This window comes from Hemiscyllium ocellatum, chromosome 38 (assembly GCF_020745735.1).
Source record: "Hemiscyllium ocellatum isolate sHemOce1 chromosome 38, sHemOce1.pat.X.cur, whole genome shotgun sequence".
Classification (NCBI taxonomy): Eukaryota; Metazoa; Chordata; class Chondrichthyes; order Orectolobiformes; family Hemiscylliidae; genus Hemiscyllium; species Hemiscyllium ocellatum.
This window is the reverse complement of record NC_083438.1, coordinates 33896698-33912090: the sequence shown is the minus strand read 5'-3', so window position 1 is coordinate 33912090 and position 15393 is coordinate 33896698. Positions and strand designations below refer to the sequence as shown.

General features: G+C 50.6%; 1 protein-coding gene across 1 annotated transcript in view; it reads right to left on the bottom strand.

The window, feature by feature from the left end:
- Positions 1 to 599: 599 nt before the first annotated feature.
- The window catches only part of LOC132833980 (serine/threonine-protein phosphatase 2A 65 kDa regulatory subunit A alpha isoform-like), a 45207-nt gene continuing 30413 nt past the window's right edge, over positions 600 to 15393 (bottom strand). Inside the window, exons 12-15 of the mRNA XM_060852690.1 lie at positions 10208 to 10362; positions 7296 to 7438; positions 1720 to 1811; positions 600 to 863 (exon numbers count right to left, since the gene is read on the bottom strand). Coding sequence (XP_060708673.1) covers positions 847 to 863; positions 1720 to 1811; positions 7296 to 7438; positions 10208 to 10362 — 407 coding nt within the window. The 3' untranslated portion in view covers positions 600 to 846. The remainder of the gene's footprint in view (positions 864 to 1719; positions 1812 to 7295; positions 7439 to 10207; positions 10363 to 15393) is intronic.

Below are 15393 nucleotides of genomic sequence, written 5' to 3'. Positions count from 1 at the left end.
TCAGCACTGACCCTTGACACTGCAATGCTCCCTCAGCACTAACCCTCTGACAGTGCGGTTCTCCCTCAGCACTGACCCTCCGACAGTGCGGCACTCCCTCAGCACTGACCCTCCGACAGCGCCGTGCTCCCTCAGCACTATCTCTCTGACAGTGCAGCACTCCCTCAGCACTAACCCTCCAATTGTGCGGTGCACCCTCAGCACTGACCCTCCGACAGTGCGGCGCTCCCTCAGCACTGACCCTCCGACAGTGCGGCACTCCCTCAGCACTGACCCTCCGACAGTGCGGTGCTCCCTCAGCACTGACCCTCCAACAGTGCAGCACTCCCTCAGCACTGACCCTCTGACAGTTCGGCACTCCCTCTGCACTGATCCTCTGACAGTATGGCACTCCCTCTGCACTGACCCTCCGACGGTGTGGTACTCTTTTTTTTCTGTTGTCATTGACTAGATGTTGCCTTGTGAAGTGTTGTCTGATTAAAAACCGCTCAGCTTGGTCAGGGGTGCATTGTTGAAGTAAACACTTGAACCATCTTTATTTTACAACAATTCATTCAGCTGGAACAACAACAGAAAATGACCAACATTTAAACTGTAACGTTGTAAACTGCAGGCTTCAAGGGAAACAGGACAGTGGAGCAAGGGAAGGGGAGGGAAACGAGAGGTAACAATGGTGGGCAAGGCAGTAGTTGCAACGAGATGATAAACTGACCACTTTAGGCCTCTGGCTAAGAGATGAATCTCTTTGAGTGTTCTTTCCTTCCTTCCTGCCTGCCCGTGTGGAGGAGAAGCCACTCTGCTCCGGTACGGAAACTGGGAAGGCAATGACTGTGGATCGACCCCGCATTAATTCAGGCACAGCACTGGAGAGGGGAAAGGATTATTGAAAGGTCAGGGGTCAGCAGGCATGCAGGTCATTTGGCTCATCAAGTCACCGCCTGGATTTATTCTCCACAGACAACTTCCATCCGACTCTAACAGTTGAATTTGACAGCACACACCAGGACCCTGTCATCTCCTGTTTCTGCCATTTCATTGTATTCCTTAGTCCCTCATGTATTTGTCCATGTTCCCCCTTTTGACAGATCAACATGATTCACCTTGACCACTCCCTCAGGGACCCAGTTCCACCTTCTCCCCGCTTTCTGAGGAGAGGGAATTTCTCCTGAATTCCCAGTTAGATTTATTACTGACTGTCTTCCTTTGCTGGGTCTCTAGATCTCACCTGTCCCCCCTCCCCTCCCCACCCACCACAGAAGGGACACATGGTCTTGCCCTTAACCCTCTTTAATTTATGAAGATCCCTCTATATTCCCTTGCAGCTTCTCACTCTACTCCCCCCTTGCCAACCTTGCTTCTTCTGTGGTCACTGTGATAGATTCCTCTGCAGGGTGCTGGATGAGGGGGATGAGTTGGGAGGGGGGAGGTGGGAGCGTAAACCTGCTCATGCTGAAGACAGTAACCCCATTGCCTGGCCTGCACCCGCGACCCAATGGCCTAACATCAGGCGTTGGCTTCAAGAGTGGGCGATGTGGGCAGCGTTTCAGCCTGACAGCAAGCCAGGGCTCCCTCTCTCCTCAGGGCCCCCTCTCTCCCCACCCACCACCCACCAAGGGAGGCAGGGAGGAGGAGGAGGACCTCAGGGCCAATTTCAATCTTCCCCAAACCTCCGCCACCACCACCACCACCACCACCCTCCCTTTTAACCAGGCCTCTCACCGATTAATGCTTCCTGGGCAAAGTACTTCACATCGATGTCTTGATCCTTGCTCAGTTTATCGAGCACCGGCTTCACTTCGTTATGCAACGGGCTGAAGGCACAGAAGAAAAGAGAGGGAAGGGAACAGGAAGAGAAACAGTTATACAGCATCCTTCCCAACTGTCACAGCGCTCTCTCTCTCTCTTACAGAGTCAATGCTTCCTAACATGCCCAGGGTGAACGTCAAATTCAAGATTATTTGCAATTCTCTATCACTTTATTCCAATCTCTGACAGCCTATTGACTGAATGAAGGACTTTGTCCTGAAATCTGGTCATTGTTCCAATGAAGAAGAAAACACGGTGGCCAATCTTCTGATAATCTGCTGCCACAAACAGTGCTATAATGACCAAGATCATCTGATCTTACAGTGATGTTGGTCGAGCGATCTATATATTGGTGCCAGGACACTGGGTAGGACTCCCTCCCCTACCACTTTTCTTTCTTATACTGGCCATGAGATCTTCCAGAGAATCTCACAGAGGACACACCCGATTCCACCCTCCACGGTCTATGTGGAGTTTGCACATCACCCCCCGCACCCCCCACCCCCAACGTCTGCATGGGTTTCCTCCGAATGCTCTGGTTTCCCACTAGGTTGAGGTGGATTGACCGCACTAAATTACCCATAGTGCCCCAGGGATACGCAGATTGGGGTGGATTGGCCATGCTATATTACCCACAGTGCCCAGAGATAACGAAGTTGAGGTGGACTGACCATGCTGAATTACCCATAGTGCCCAGGAATGTGCAGATTGGGATAGATTGGCCATGCTAAATTATCCCATAGTGCCCAAGGATGTGCAGGTTAGGGTAGATTGGCCATGCTACATTGTCCCATAGTGTCCAGGGAACGTGTAGGTTAGGGTGGATTGGCCATGCTATATTAGCCATAGTGCCCAGGAATGTGCAGGTTAGGGTGGATTGGCCATGCTATATTAGCCATAGTACCCAGGAATGTGTAGGTTAGGGTGGATTGGCCATGCTAAATTGTCCCATAGTGGCGAAGAATGTGTTGGTTAGGGTGGATTAGGCCATGCTAAATTACCCATTGTGCCCAGGGATGTGCACATTAAGGTGGATTGGCCATGGGAAATTGTCCCATAGTGTCCGGGGATGTGTAGGTCAGTGTGGAGTGGGCACACTAAATTACCCATAGTGCCCACGGGAGTTCAGGTTAGGGTGGATTGGCCATGTTAACTTACCCATAGTGCCCACGGGTGTGCAGGTTAGGGTGGATTGGCCATGCTAACTTACCCATAGTGTCCAGGGATGTACAGGTTAGGGTGGATTGGCCATGCTAAATTCTCTCATGGTCCCCAGGGATGTGCAGGTTAGGGTGGATTGGCCATGGTAAATTGTCCCATAGTGTCCAGGGATGTACAGGTTAGGGGGATTGGCCATGCTAAATTGTCCCACAGTCCCCAGGGATGTGCAGGTTAGGGTGGATTGGCCATGGGAAATTGTCCCATTGTGCCCAGGGAAGTGCAGGTTAGGGTGGACTGGCCATGGGAAATTGTCCCATTGTGCCCAGGGATGTGCAGGTTAGGGTGGATTGGGCATGGTAAATTGTCCCATAGTGTCCAGGGATGTGCAGGTTAGGGTGGATTGGCCATGGGAAATTGTCCCATTGTGCCCAGGGATGTGCAGGTTAGGGTGGACTGGCCATGGGAAATTGTCCCATTGTGCCCAGGGATGTGCAGGTTAGGGTGGATTGGCCATGGGAAATTGTCCCATATTGCCCCGGGATGTGCAGGATTGGGTGGATTGGCCATGCTAAATTGTCCCATAGTGTCCAGGGACGTGTAGGTTAGGGTGGATTGGCCATGCTAAATTGTCTCATAGGTGACAGGGATGTGCAGGTTCGGGTGGACTGGTCATGGGAAATTGTCCCATAGTGCCCAGGGATGTGCAGGTTGGGGTGGATTGGGCATGCTAAATTGTCTCATAGGTGACAGGGATGTGCAGGTTAGGGTGGATTGGCCATGCTAACTTACCCATAGTGTCCAGGGATGTGCAGGTTAGGGTGGACTGGTCATGGGAAATTGTCCCATAGTGTCCAGCGATGAGTAAGTTTTGCAGTTTAGCCACAGCAGGTACAGGGTTACAGGGACAGGGTCTGGGTTGGGTGGTCTTTGGAGGGGCAGTGCAAACATGATGGACTAAATGGCCTGCTTCCATGCTCTCGAGATTCTCTGAGATTGTGTCTCAGTTTAATCTCGTTCAAACTCTCGTGCAGTTGCACTTGGAGTACTGCCTACAGTTCTGGCTACTGCATTACAGGAAGGATGTGGAAGATTTGGAAAGGGTGCAGAGGAGATTTACCAGAATGTTGCCTGGTATGGAGGTATGATCTTATGAAGAAAATCTGAGGGACTTGAGGCTGTCTTCAGTCAAGAGACAAAGGTTAAGAGCTGACTTAATAGAAACGTACAAGATGATCAGAGGGTTAGATAGGGTGGACAGTGAGAGCCCTTTTCCTTGGATGGTGATGGCTAGCACAAGGGAATGTAGCTTTAAATTGAGGGGTGATAGATACAGGACCAATGTCAGAGGTAGGTTCTTACACAGTAGTAAGGGCATGGAATGTGCTGCCAGCAATAGATTTGCCAACTTTATGGAGGAAGTGAGGACTGCTGATTCTGGAGATCAGAGTCGAGTGTGTGGTGCTGGAAAAGCACAGCAGGTCAGGCAGCATTTGAGGAGCAGGTAAATCGACATTTCAGGCATAAGTCCTTCATCACAGCAGATCAGGCAGCATCCAAGGACCAGGAGAATCAACATAAGCTCTTCATGAGGAGCTGATGAAGTGGTTACACACGAAACGTCGATTCTCCTGCTCCTCGGATGCTGCCTGACCTGACCAGCACCACACTCTTCAACTCTGATCTCCAGCATCTGCTGGAGGTGGGTACTGGCTAAATTCATAACAGACATTGTGGGGCAAATGGACAATGATGAATTTGGGAGATATGTGCCAAAATATGAACATTATGGCAATGAACGTGGCAAGGAAAGGTTGCTTTAGTTATTATGTGAAAGAAAACATGTGTTGGCAGGTGAGATGCCTCGTAAAATATGAACCAAGATGTTAATTAATATCTGCCCTGGTATAGGCAGTCCATGCAAAAGTTTGACTGCAACTCTTTTGGAGCTACAGTTCTACACGTCTTTCGGGAGAAATCCAAAAATTCCTTCAGGGATGAGCGACCATTCCCAGATTTGGGAAGGGAATATAATTCCATTCTCTCACAGCACCTAAGGCAGAAGTCTCTAACTAAATCAGCCGAGCTGGGCAGCGCTGTTTAAAGCTATCAGAATGAAAGTCGAATCCAGATACATGATGTAAGAGAGAAGGACAAAGAGAGGGCAAGACTCTGGGTCAGGTTAGAAGTAATTGTACAGCATGTCATAGAGTCACAGAGATGTACAGTATGGAAACAGACCCTTTGGTCAACTTGTCCATTCCCACCAGATTTCCCAACATTTCAACCAGGACGGGGGAAACAAATTAGGGTATATCACCTGACCCACAATCTATTATCCCACCGTCCTCCGATCACTCAATCTGAGCACTGCAGTCTGACCTGAACAGGGGACCCACAACCATGCCTGACCCCTCAGCAGTGACCCTGACCCCTCAGCACTGACCATGAAACCCACAGTGGTGACCCTGACCCCACAGCCATGACTCTGACCCTTCAGTAGTGACCCTGACCCCTCAGCACTGACCATGAAACCCACAGTGGTGACCCTGACCCCACAGCCATGACTCTGACCCTTCAGCAGTGACCCTGACCCCACAGCCGTGACCCTGATCCCTCAGCAGTGACCCTGACCCTACAGCTGTGACCTGCTACCTCAGCAGTGACCCTGACCCCACAGCCATAACACTAACCCCACAGTGGTAACCCTGACCCCACAGTGGTGACCCTGACCCCACAGCCATGACCCTGCCACCCCAGCCGTAACCCTGACCCCATAGAGGTGGCCTCGACCCCACAATGGGGATCCTGACCCCACGGCCATGACCGTGGCACCCCAGCTGTGACCTGACCCCACAGCCATGACCCTGAGCCCACAGCAGTGACCCTGACCCCACAGCTGTGACCCTGACCCCTCAGCAGTGACCCTGACCCCACAGTGGTGACCGTGACCCTACAGCTGTGACCTGACACCTCAACAGTGACCCTGACCCCACAGCAGTGACCCTGACCTCTCAGTGGTGACTGTGACCCCAGCAAAGTGACCTCCTATCGAGTGTCACAGTCTTGCCCTCCAGTCCTCCCAGCTGGAGGTCAGTGGCTCTGGCCCACTCCCACCCCAGTTTGAGTACAGTTGCCCCACCTTCTGACTGAGGCACAGCTCCCCCTTCCCCGTCCACCTCTCTGCAGTTTTGGTAGCTACAAACAAAGTAAAAGGTAATTTCATAGAGGAAGGCAAACCAATAAAACTAGATAGCTGGAAAGAATCCAAGTTGGAAGATAGGAAAGTGTGGGCCTTGCTGTAGAAGTGTATCGACAGAGTGTTTCCTGATGGGACATATATAAGACAAAATCCAGACTTGTACTTAAAGAGAAATTCTGTGATCAAGTTGATCAAAAGTGGTTACCATTATTGTAGGAAAAACAGTCTTAAAAATCTTCTGCACTCTTTTACTCTTGGGAATGTAAGCGAATCGAGGTAAGAGCTGTAGTCCTGCAGTTGCAACAACTTTCCGAGAAGCAGGAGATTTAGATGGGAAGCTGGGACATGAACAAGTGTGCTTACGGGTTGAACTACACAGTGAGGATTTGGTACCTCTCACCTAGCTCCTTCGTGTTGAAAGTCTGTTGCATTCAGTGTACTGCAGAGCCAGAAATATCTGACTGGTATCACAGTGAGAGACAGGCAGACTGGCAGGCATATTTATGATGTATGTTGGCAATATTTTCATGGAAAGTTTCTAAGACATTTGAATGCTGTGTGATAGATAAAACTAAAAGGAAGTTTCAGATTAGAGGTCAGAGGTCTTTTAAATATATGGATATAGATATTAAACAGAATAAATCAGGAATAATTCTGGATCAACAGTCCATTCGATCTACCTAATGGTGGGTGAGGGGGCAATGTGCCAGGTGAGCAGGGGTAATGGTCTACTTTGCTAGGTGGGGACGGTCTAGGATGCTAGTTAGGTTCTTAGGAGAGGTCGGAGGAATTGGGTGGAAAACGGTGTGAGATCAGGATGGGAATCAAGCTGGAAGCTGGGGGGTGCCTGGTCTGGGATGGTCAGGTCTGCTCAATTGTTGTAGAAACCCATTCGGTTCACTAAGGGCCTGAAGGCGCCGACGATCTGTATTGGTGACCTGGTTTTACACAGGCAATGAATGCCTGCAACTAACTAACTGCAAAGTGAACGTGCGAAAGAAAAGTGAATGCGCTCTTTGGATAAGCTTCCCCAGTTTCCAAATACTGCCAGGAAGGGAACAGATCATCGAACTGAAACTGGGTGGGTGAGGACATTTGACCTGGCATGTGTTAAGACAGCTCCACTTGCCTGTAATCCAGGGTGGACCCGATCTTCTGTAGTGTCTTGGCGACATTGAAGCGCACATTGGCCACAGCATCACTCCCCATCCGCAGGACGGTGGGCAGCATTATCTTGGTGGTGATGTCCTTCCCGCAGACTTCGTACAGAGCCTGGAGATGGGGCGGGGAGGTGGGGGTGGGAGTTAGAATTAGAGGTGGGACCTGTGCGCGTATGTCGTGCATCACCGCCCACCCCGTGAGAAAAACCTGCCCTGCTGTTCATTGCCTCGAACACACAGCAAGATCCCACAAACAGCAAAGTGGGCAGAGCAGCCAGGCGACCCACTCCTGCCACAGCCAGCGCTCCCTCGAATCCCTCCTCCCCACTGGAAGCCTCAGGGGTTCTCTTCAGTGAGTGAGCCTGCGGGGTTTAATGGGTCTCCTGAAAGACAGCACCTCTGAGGTTAGGAACGGCTGAGAATAGAAATCCAGGGACCAAACTCAGGCAGATAACACAGATCCCACAGCCCTCCTACTTGGGAGAGGTGTGGGTGACTGATTAGGTGGGGGAAAGGGCCGTTCTTCCTGGAATCAAGATCAATTCCTTAAATGACGTTACTCAGAGGAAGAAAATGATCTAGGCCGTTGTTGTATTGCTGCTTGTGGAATCTTGTTGTTCATAAATCGGCCACTGCTGTGTTCTCAACGGTACAATGGGAACCACAACGCAAAGCTCAGTGAAGCCTTTTCAGACATCCTAAAGGTTTCTCACACTGGAATGCCAGACTAGATGACTGGCCTCAGAGTCTGATAGAATCAAACCGATGGAATTCTCACTCCAAGATGAGACAGAAGGAAGGGAGAAACAGAAAGAGACACAGAGAGTGCGACAGTGTGTGTATGTGGGGAGGGGGGGGGGGGGTGAGGGGGGACAAAGGCAAGAGACAGAGAGATAGAAGAGGAAGACACAGAGAGACAAGAAAGTGGGAGAAAAATAAGAGAGGGAGAAACATGGAAACAGACCGAGAGAGAGAGAGGGGAAGAGGGAGAGAGAGAGAGAGAGGGAGGGGGAGAGGGAGAGAGAGAGACGGGGTGGGGGCGGCTGGAGACAGAGATAATGTGAAACCCATTGCACCATGGTCCCTTCTAGTGGATGCCGTCAGGTAGCTCGCCTTCCTTTGAGTTTGTTCACTGGATGTGGACATCACTCACTGGGCCAGAATTTGTTACCTATCTCTAAGTGCCCTTGAGAAGATAATGATGAAACACCTTCTCAAATGGCTGTAGTCATTAGAGTGTAGGTACACCCACAGTGGGCGGCGAGGAACAGTGTTCCAGGTTTTAACTTAGCTGCACCAAAGAAATGGCAATATGCATCCAATGATGAGGGGCTTGGAAGGGAACTCTCAGGGGGGTGGTGTTCCCACGTACCTGCTGCCCCTTGTCCTTCCAGATGGAAGTGGCCGTGGGTTTGGAAGGTGCTGCCTGAGGGTCTTTGGTGAGTTCCTGCAGTGGGTCTTGTAGCTGGTACACACTGCTGTTACTGAGGGGGGGTGGGGGGAGGGAGGGGATTGTACACACTGCTGTTACTGAGGGGGGTGGGGGGAGGGAGGGGATGGTACATACTGCTGTTACTGAGCGTCAGTGGGGGGAGGGAGGGGATGGTACACACTGCTGTTACTGAGCGTCGGTGGGGGGAGGGAGGGAGGGAGGAGGTGGTACACACTGCTGTTACTGAGTGTCGGTGGGGGGAGGGAGGGGATGGTACACATTGCTGTTACTGAGCGTCGGTGGGGGGAGGGAGGGGATGGTACACACTGCTGTTACTGAGCGTCGGTGGGGGGAGGGAGGGGATGGTACACACTGCTGTTACTGAGCGTCGGTGGGGGGAGGGAGGGGATGGTACACACTGCTGTTACTGAGGGGGGTGGGGGGAGGGAGGGGATGGTACACACTGCTGTTACTGAGCGTTGGTGGGGGGAGGGAGGGGATGGTACACACTGCTGTTACTGAGCGTCGGGGGGAGGGAGGGGATGGTACACACTGCTGTTACTGAGGGGGGTGGGGGGAGGGAGGGGATGGTACACACTGCTGTTACTGAGGGGGGTGGGGGGAGGGAGGGGATGGTACACACTGCTGTTACTGAGGGGGGGTGGGGGGAGGGAGGGGATGGTACACACTGCTGTTACTGAGTGGTGTAGGGAGTGAATATTGAAGGTGCTGGATGGAGTATTAATTAAGTGGATAGCGTCAAACATCCGGGTCACTAAAACCCTTCAGAGAATGGAGTCGGCTCTCCTTACCTACATCTGGCCTCTGAACAATTAGGGATGGCCATTAGCTATAAACGTGAAGGGGGAAAAACAATCGGGATTGGGAACTTGGTGACCAGGAAACTACCATCGATTATTGGAAAACCTCATCTGAGTGCCTTTTGGGGAAGAAAAGCTTGCATCCTCAACCCGGGTGGCCTCCACGTTTGTCGAACCCTCTGGAAGAGGGAAGAATCTTTCAGGAACTCTGCCTAAACCTTGTGATGCTGAAAAAGCACGGCCAGCATCCAAGGAGCAGGAATGTCAAACATAAGCCCTTCATCAGGAATGTGAACAGCTTATGCCCGAAACGCCGACTCTCCTGAATCACACTTTTTGCCTGACTCTCCCGCATCCTGCGGACCTCCCTTTATTCTCTCTGCCCAAACGTGGCCCCAGATAAACTGCAGAAGTTCAAGAAAGTGGCTCGTCACTCTATACTCAAGCAGCAGTCGGGGAAGGGTGATGTGTGCTGGACCAGACACATGGCCTGACCGATTGGAAAAGGAAACAGAGTGACCTGACTCCTTTGCAGTGAAGGTCGCCATGCTGTGGGGGTCTCGGGAAGAACGCGGATGTAGGGAGGGGCTGTGGGGGGGGGCAGTCCAGCGGACGGTGAGAGACTTACATTGACGCAGAAGAGTGTGGTCATCCGGTGGAGGTAGTTGGGATTGGCTGACATAGCCAGCACCTTGGGGAGGATAGTGTTCTGAGCCCAGACCTTGCCGAACTTCTGGGTGAGCTTCTTCAGATTGTTGGTGGCTGCTTCGCGAATGGCGTAGACTGACAGGAGTGGGGGCAGGGGAGAGAGAAGGAAAACATCACAAGTTCTAGGCCAGAAAGACCATGACCGACCAAGAACGATATCTACTGGCCTTGCACGATACTCTCTCATCAACACAGTTTCAGGCTTTAAGCCCTTTAGAAAATTTAGTATTATTGCAGAAAAAAGGAACAAGGGCCTTTTGGCTGGCACCGATCAGGATAGATGCAGGAAAACCGAATTTTGGAGGGATTGCTGGTTAATTCATGCTGCACGAGGTAAATGACTTGACTCTGATTCGTTGGAGTGTTACTGTGGGAGAATGCACCAGGGAACAGGTATCCAAACTCTTCTCTGTTAAGTCAAAAATAGCAAATGGACTCTAATTGGTCGAAACGTGACTGGGGCATTCCCTGTAGCAAGTCTCAACCAATCAGCACTCTGGCTCACGTGCTGCACAAATGATTACCCTCTCTGAATTTTTGTTTTCTTGCATCTGTCCTGATGAGTATGAGAAGAAAGACTTCAACAGTGTTGCTTCTGCTTTCAGCAATAATGTTCCCATCTGGCACCAGATTCGGCAATATTGCAGTAATCATCACTGATTTGGGAGTTCATCACAGGTTCAGACCATTCGGCCCAGCTCTCAGGGTCTGTGTTTATGCTTAGTATCTCAGAATTGTGACACTGCAGGTGGAGGCCATTGGGCCCATCATATCCACACCAGTTCATTTACCTAGTCCCAATCTCCTGCCCTTTCCCCATATCTCTGCTCACCACTTCCAACCAAATAGGCATCCAATTGGAATGTGGGCGGCACGGTGGCACAGTGGTTAGCACTGCTGCCTCACAGCGCCAGAGGCCCGGGTTCAATTCCCGACTCAGGCGACTGACTGTGTGGAGTTTGCACATTCTCCCCGTGTCTGCGTGGGTTTCCTCCGGGTGCTCTGGTTTCCTCCCACAGTCCAAAGATGTGCAGGTCAGGTGGGTTGACCATGCTAAATTGCCCGTAGTGTTAGATAAGGGGTAAATGTAGGGGTACGGGTGGGTTGCGGGTCGGTGTGGACTTGTTGGACCGAAGGGCCTGTTTCCACACTGTAAGTAATCTAATCTAATCTAGTCTATCTAGATATAACATAGAGGCATGGAGTCATGTCTGAAAAAGTAATACTGTTCGGAGTGGGTTCAATATTTACTCCACTTAGAAACACAGTGTTAATATGCAATTACTTACTTATTTACTCATCTAAGACTGACCCATGTTCTGTCTCTCACTCACACACACACACACACACAATGTGCCTGCTCCTATGATTCATAATACAGGTAGAAGATCCTTTATCCGAACATCCAAAAAACCAAAAAGCTCCAAAATCCAAAGTTCTTTTTGTGAAGTTTTTTTCTCATTAACAAGGCTGTTTAGCGAGTAAACAGTTAACCCAAGTCGACACCCACTCGATGTGTGCAACTGGGGGGGGGGGGGGGGGGGGGGGCGTGGCCAAGCATGTTCTTACTTAGAAGTCTGCTCCTCTGGTAAGATTTTTAAAAATTTCACCATTAAACTGTCACATTTTGAAAACCCAAAAATTCCGAATTCCGAAGAACAGCTGGTCCCGAGCATTTCGGATAAAGGATCTTCTCAAGGATCTCATTCCAGATGGAAGGGACTTCAGCTACCTGGACAGACTGGAGGAACTGGGGCTGAAACATCTGGAAGGAGGTTCAATCAAGGCGTTCAAACTCACGTGAGGAACATCTCCCATTGGCGGAAGCTTAGAGAACCCCAGCGGGCACACACTCATGCCAACTAAGTGGCAGAAGAAGCAAAAAAACCATGTGAACTGGCCATGTTAAATTGCCCGTGGTGTTAGGTGCATTAGGTCAGGGCTGAAGAAGGGCTTATGCCCGAAACGTCGATTCTCCTGTTCCTTTGATGCTGCCTGACCTGCTGCGCTTTTTCCAGCAACACATTTTTAAGCATGAGTCGGGGTAAATTTAGGGGAATGGGTCTGGGTGGGTTACTCTTCAGAGGCTCTGTATGGACTTGTTGGGCCGAAGGGCCTGTTTCCACACTGTAGGGAATGGAATCTAAAAAAAATTATCTGATGAGGGAAAAAAATGTGCAAAGTTCTAAGAAGATGGTTCTTGGGGGGGGGGGGGGGGGGGTCAGTAAGAGGGCAGCAGAAACTGGATTGAATTATGGTTTCAGGGATCAAGTTTGGAAATCACACCGGAAATGACCACCTTTCACCAGAACTGACCTCTGGAATTGTCCCCTGAGGAAAGATTGAGTAAACCAGGTCAGTATTCCGTCGCTATGAGATAAATGAAAGGTGAGCTCATTGTATTGTACAGGCCTCAAGAGGATGGATGTGGGAAGGATGTTTCTCATTGGCTTTGGCGAGGGGGGGGGGCAGAACCAAAGGACACAGTCTCATATTAAGGGTGCAGTAGAGTTCAGAATTTCTTCACATAAGCTACAGCTCAAGAAGGCAGCTCACCACCACCTTCTGAAAGGGCAACTAAGGAGAGAAAATAAATGCTGGGCCCAGCCAGCAACACCCACAAGGGAACAAAAATAAATCCTGGATGGTGAGGTTTTAGAATTTTCGAATCCTCTAGAGGCCTATGGAAGCTTGAAGTCATTGAATATGTTCGAGACAGACTTGTGGATTTCTAGCTACCTTGAAAAATATCGGATTCTTAACAGGGTGCATACCGAGAGGGCATTTCCACTCATGGGACAGTTGAGGACTCAGAATAAAGGAGTGTCAATTTAAGACTGAGGCGAAGAGGGAACTCCTTACCATGGAGAGTTGTGGGGGCAGGATCCTTGTACATATTTAAAGCTGAGATTGGTAGATTTTGGATCAGTCAGGATTATGATGAGAGGGCAGGAAAAGTGGGCTGTGATGAGGAACTCAAAAATGTGTTGCTGGAAAAGCGCAGCAGGTCAGGCAGCATCAAAGGAGCAGGAGAATCGACGTTTCGGGCATGAGCCCTTCTTCAGGAATGAGGAGAGTGTGCCAAGCAGGCTAAGATAAAAGGTAGGGGGGAGGGGCGCTGGGTATACGATAGGTGGAAGGAGGTTAAGGTGAGACTGGAGAGGGGGTGGGGGTGGAGAGGTCGGGAAGAAGATTGCAGGTCAAGAAGGCGGTGCTGAGTCTGAGGGTTGGGACTGAGATAAGGTAGGGGGAGGGGAAATGAGAAAGCTGGAGAAATCTGCATTCATCCCTTGTGGTTGGACGGTTCCTAGGTGGAGGATGAGGCACTCTTCCACCAGGAGACGTGTTGCCATGGTCTGGCGATGGAGGAGGCCAAGGACCTACATGTCTTTGGCGGAGTGGGAGGGAGAGTTAAAGTGTTCAGCCACGGGGCGGTCGGGTTGGTTGGTCCGGGTGTCCCAGAGGTGTTCTCTGAAATGTTCAGCAAGTAGGCGGTCTGTCTCTCCAATGTATAGGAGGCCACATCGGGTGCAGCGGATGCAGTAAATTTTTATGCAGAGGAAAACGTGGGGGGTGGTGCCAGTGTAGCTGCGGAAGATGGACTGTTCCACATATCCAACAAAGAGGCAGGCATAGCTGGGGACTATGCGAGTGCCCATGGCTACTCCTTTGGTTTGGAGGAAGTGGGAGGATTGGAAAGAGACGTTGTTCAGAGTGAGTATGGGGAGGAAAAGGTGGGGGGGAGGTAGTGCCAGTGTAGCTGTGGAAGATGAATTGTTCCACATAACCAACTATGTGGAGGAAAAGGTGGGGGATGGGATGTGGAGGAAAAGGTGGGGGGTGGGATGAGAAACGACTGAATCATTTGCAGAAGTGTCCTTAGTGCATAGAACACTGAGGGAGATCTGACTGAAGTTTGAAAATCCTGTGGACAGGTAGAAATTCCTGCTCGGAATGGATGAAGGGTGAGAATGGAATAGTTTTAAAGTGTTTTGCCGAAAGAAGCAAATGCGGGGTGAGAACACCATTGTTCACACAGTGAGTGTTTTGGTTAGGAAAGATCAGCCTGGGAGTGTTGTGGAAGCTGGTTAAACCAGGGAATTCAAGAGGATGTTGTTTCTGAGTAAACCATCCAATCTCCAGGATTATGGTTAGAGGGAAGTAAATTGGAATGCTCAAAACGTTGATGCAGACCCCGTGGACTGAACAGCCTCTTGCACTGTAATAATGCTATGACGTGGAGTTGAGGGACAGCATCAGCAATGTAGCTGACTCTTTATAGAATCCCTACAGTGTAGAAACAGGCCATTTGGCCCAACATGTCCCATACTGACCGTGCGAAGAGTATACCACCCAGACCCATTCCCCTACCACTTCACATTTCCCCTGGCTAATGCACCTAACCTACACATCCCTGGACACTATGGGACAATTTCCCATGGCCAATCCACCCTAACCTGCACACCCCTGGGCACTATGGGACAATTTAGCATGGCCAATCCACCCTAACCTACACATCCCTGGACACTATGGGACAATTTAGCATGGCCAATCCACCCTAACCTACACATCCCTGGACACTATGGGACAATTTAGCATGGCCAATCCACCCTAACCTGCACATCCCTGGACACTATGGGACAATTTCCCATGGCCAATCCACCCTAACCTACACATCCCTGGACACTATGGGACAATTTCCCATGGCCAATCCACCCTAACCTGCACACCCCTGGGCACTATGGGACAATTTAGCATGGCCAATCCACCCTAACCTACACATCCCTGGACACTATGGGACAATTTAGCATGGCCAATCCACCCTAACCTACACATCCCTGGACACTATGGGACAATTTAGCATGGCCAATCCACCCTAACCTGCACATCTCTGGACACTATGGGACAATTTCCCATGGCCAATCCACCCTAACCTGCACACCCCTGGGCACTATGGGACAATTTAGCATGGCCAATCCACCCTAACCTGCACATCCCTGGGCACTATGGGACAATTTAGCATGGCCAATCCACCCTAACCTACACATCCCTGGACACTATGGGACAATTTCCCATGGCCAATCCACCCTAACCTGCACATCTCTG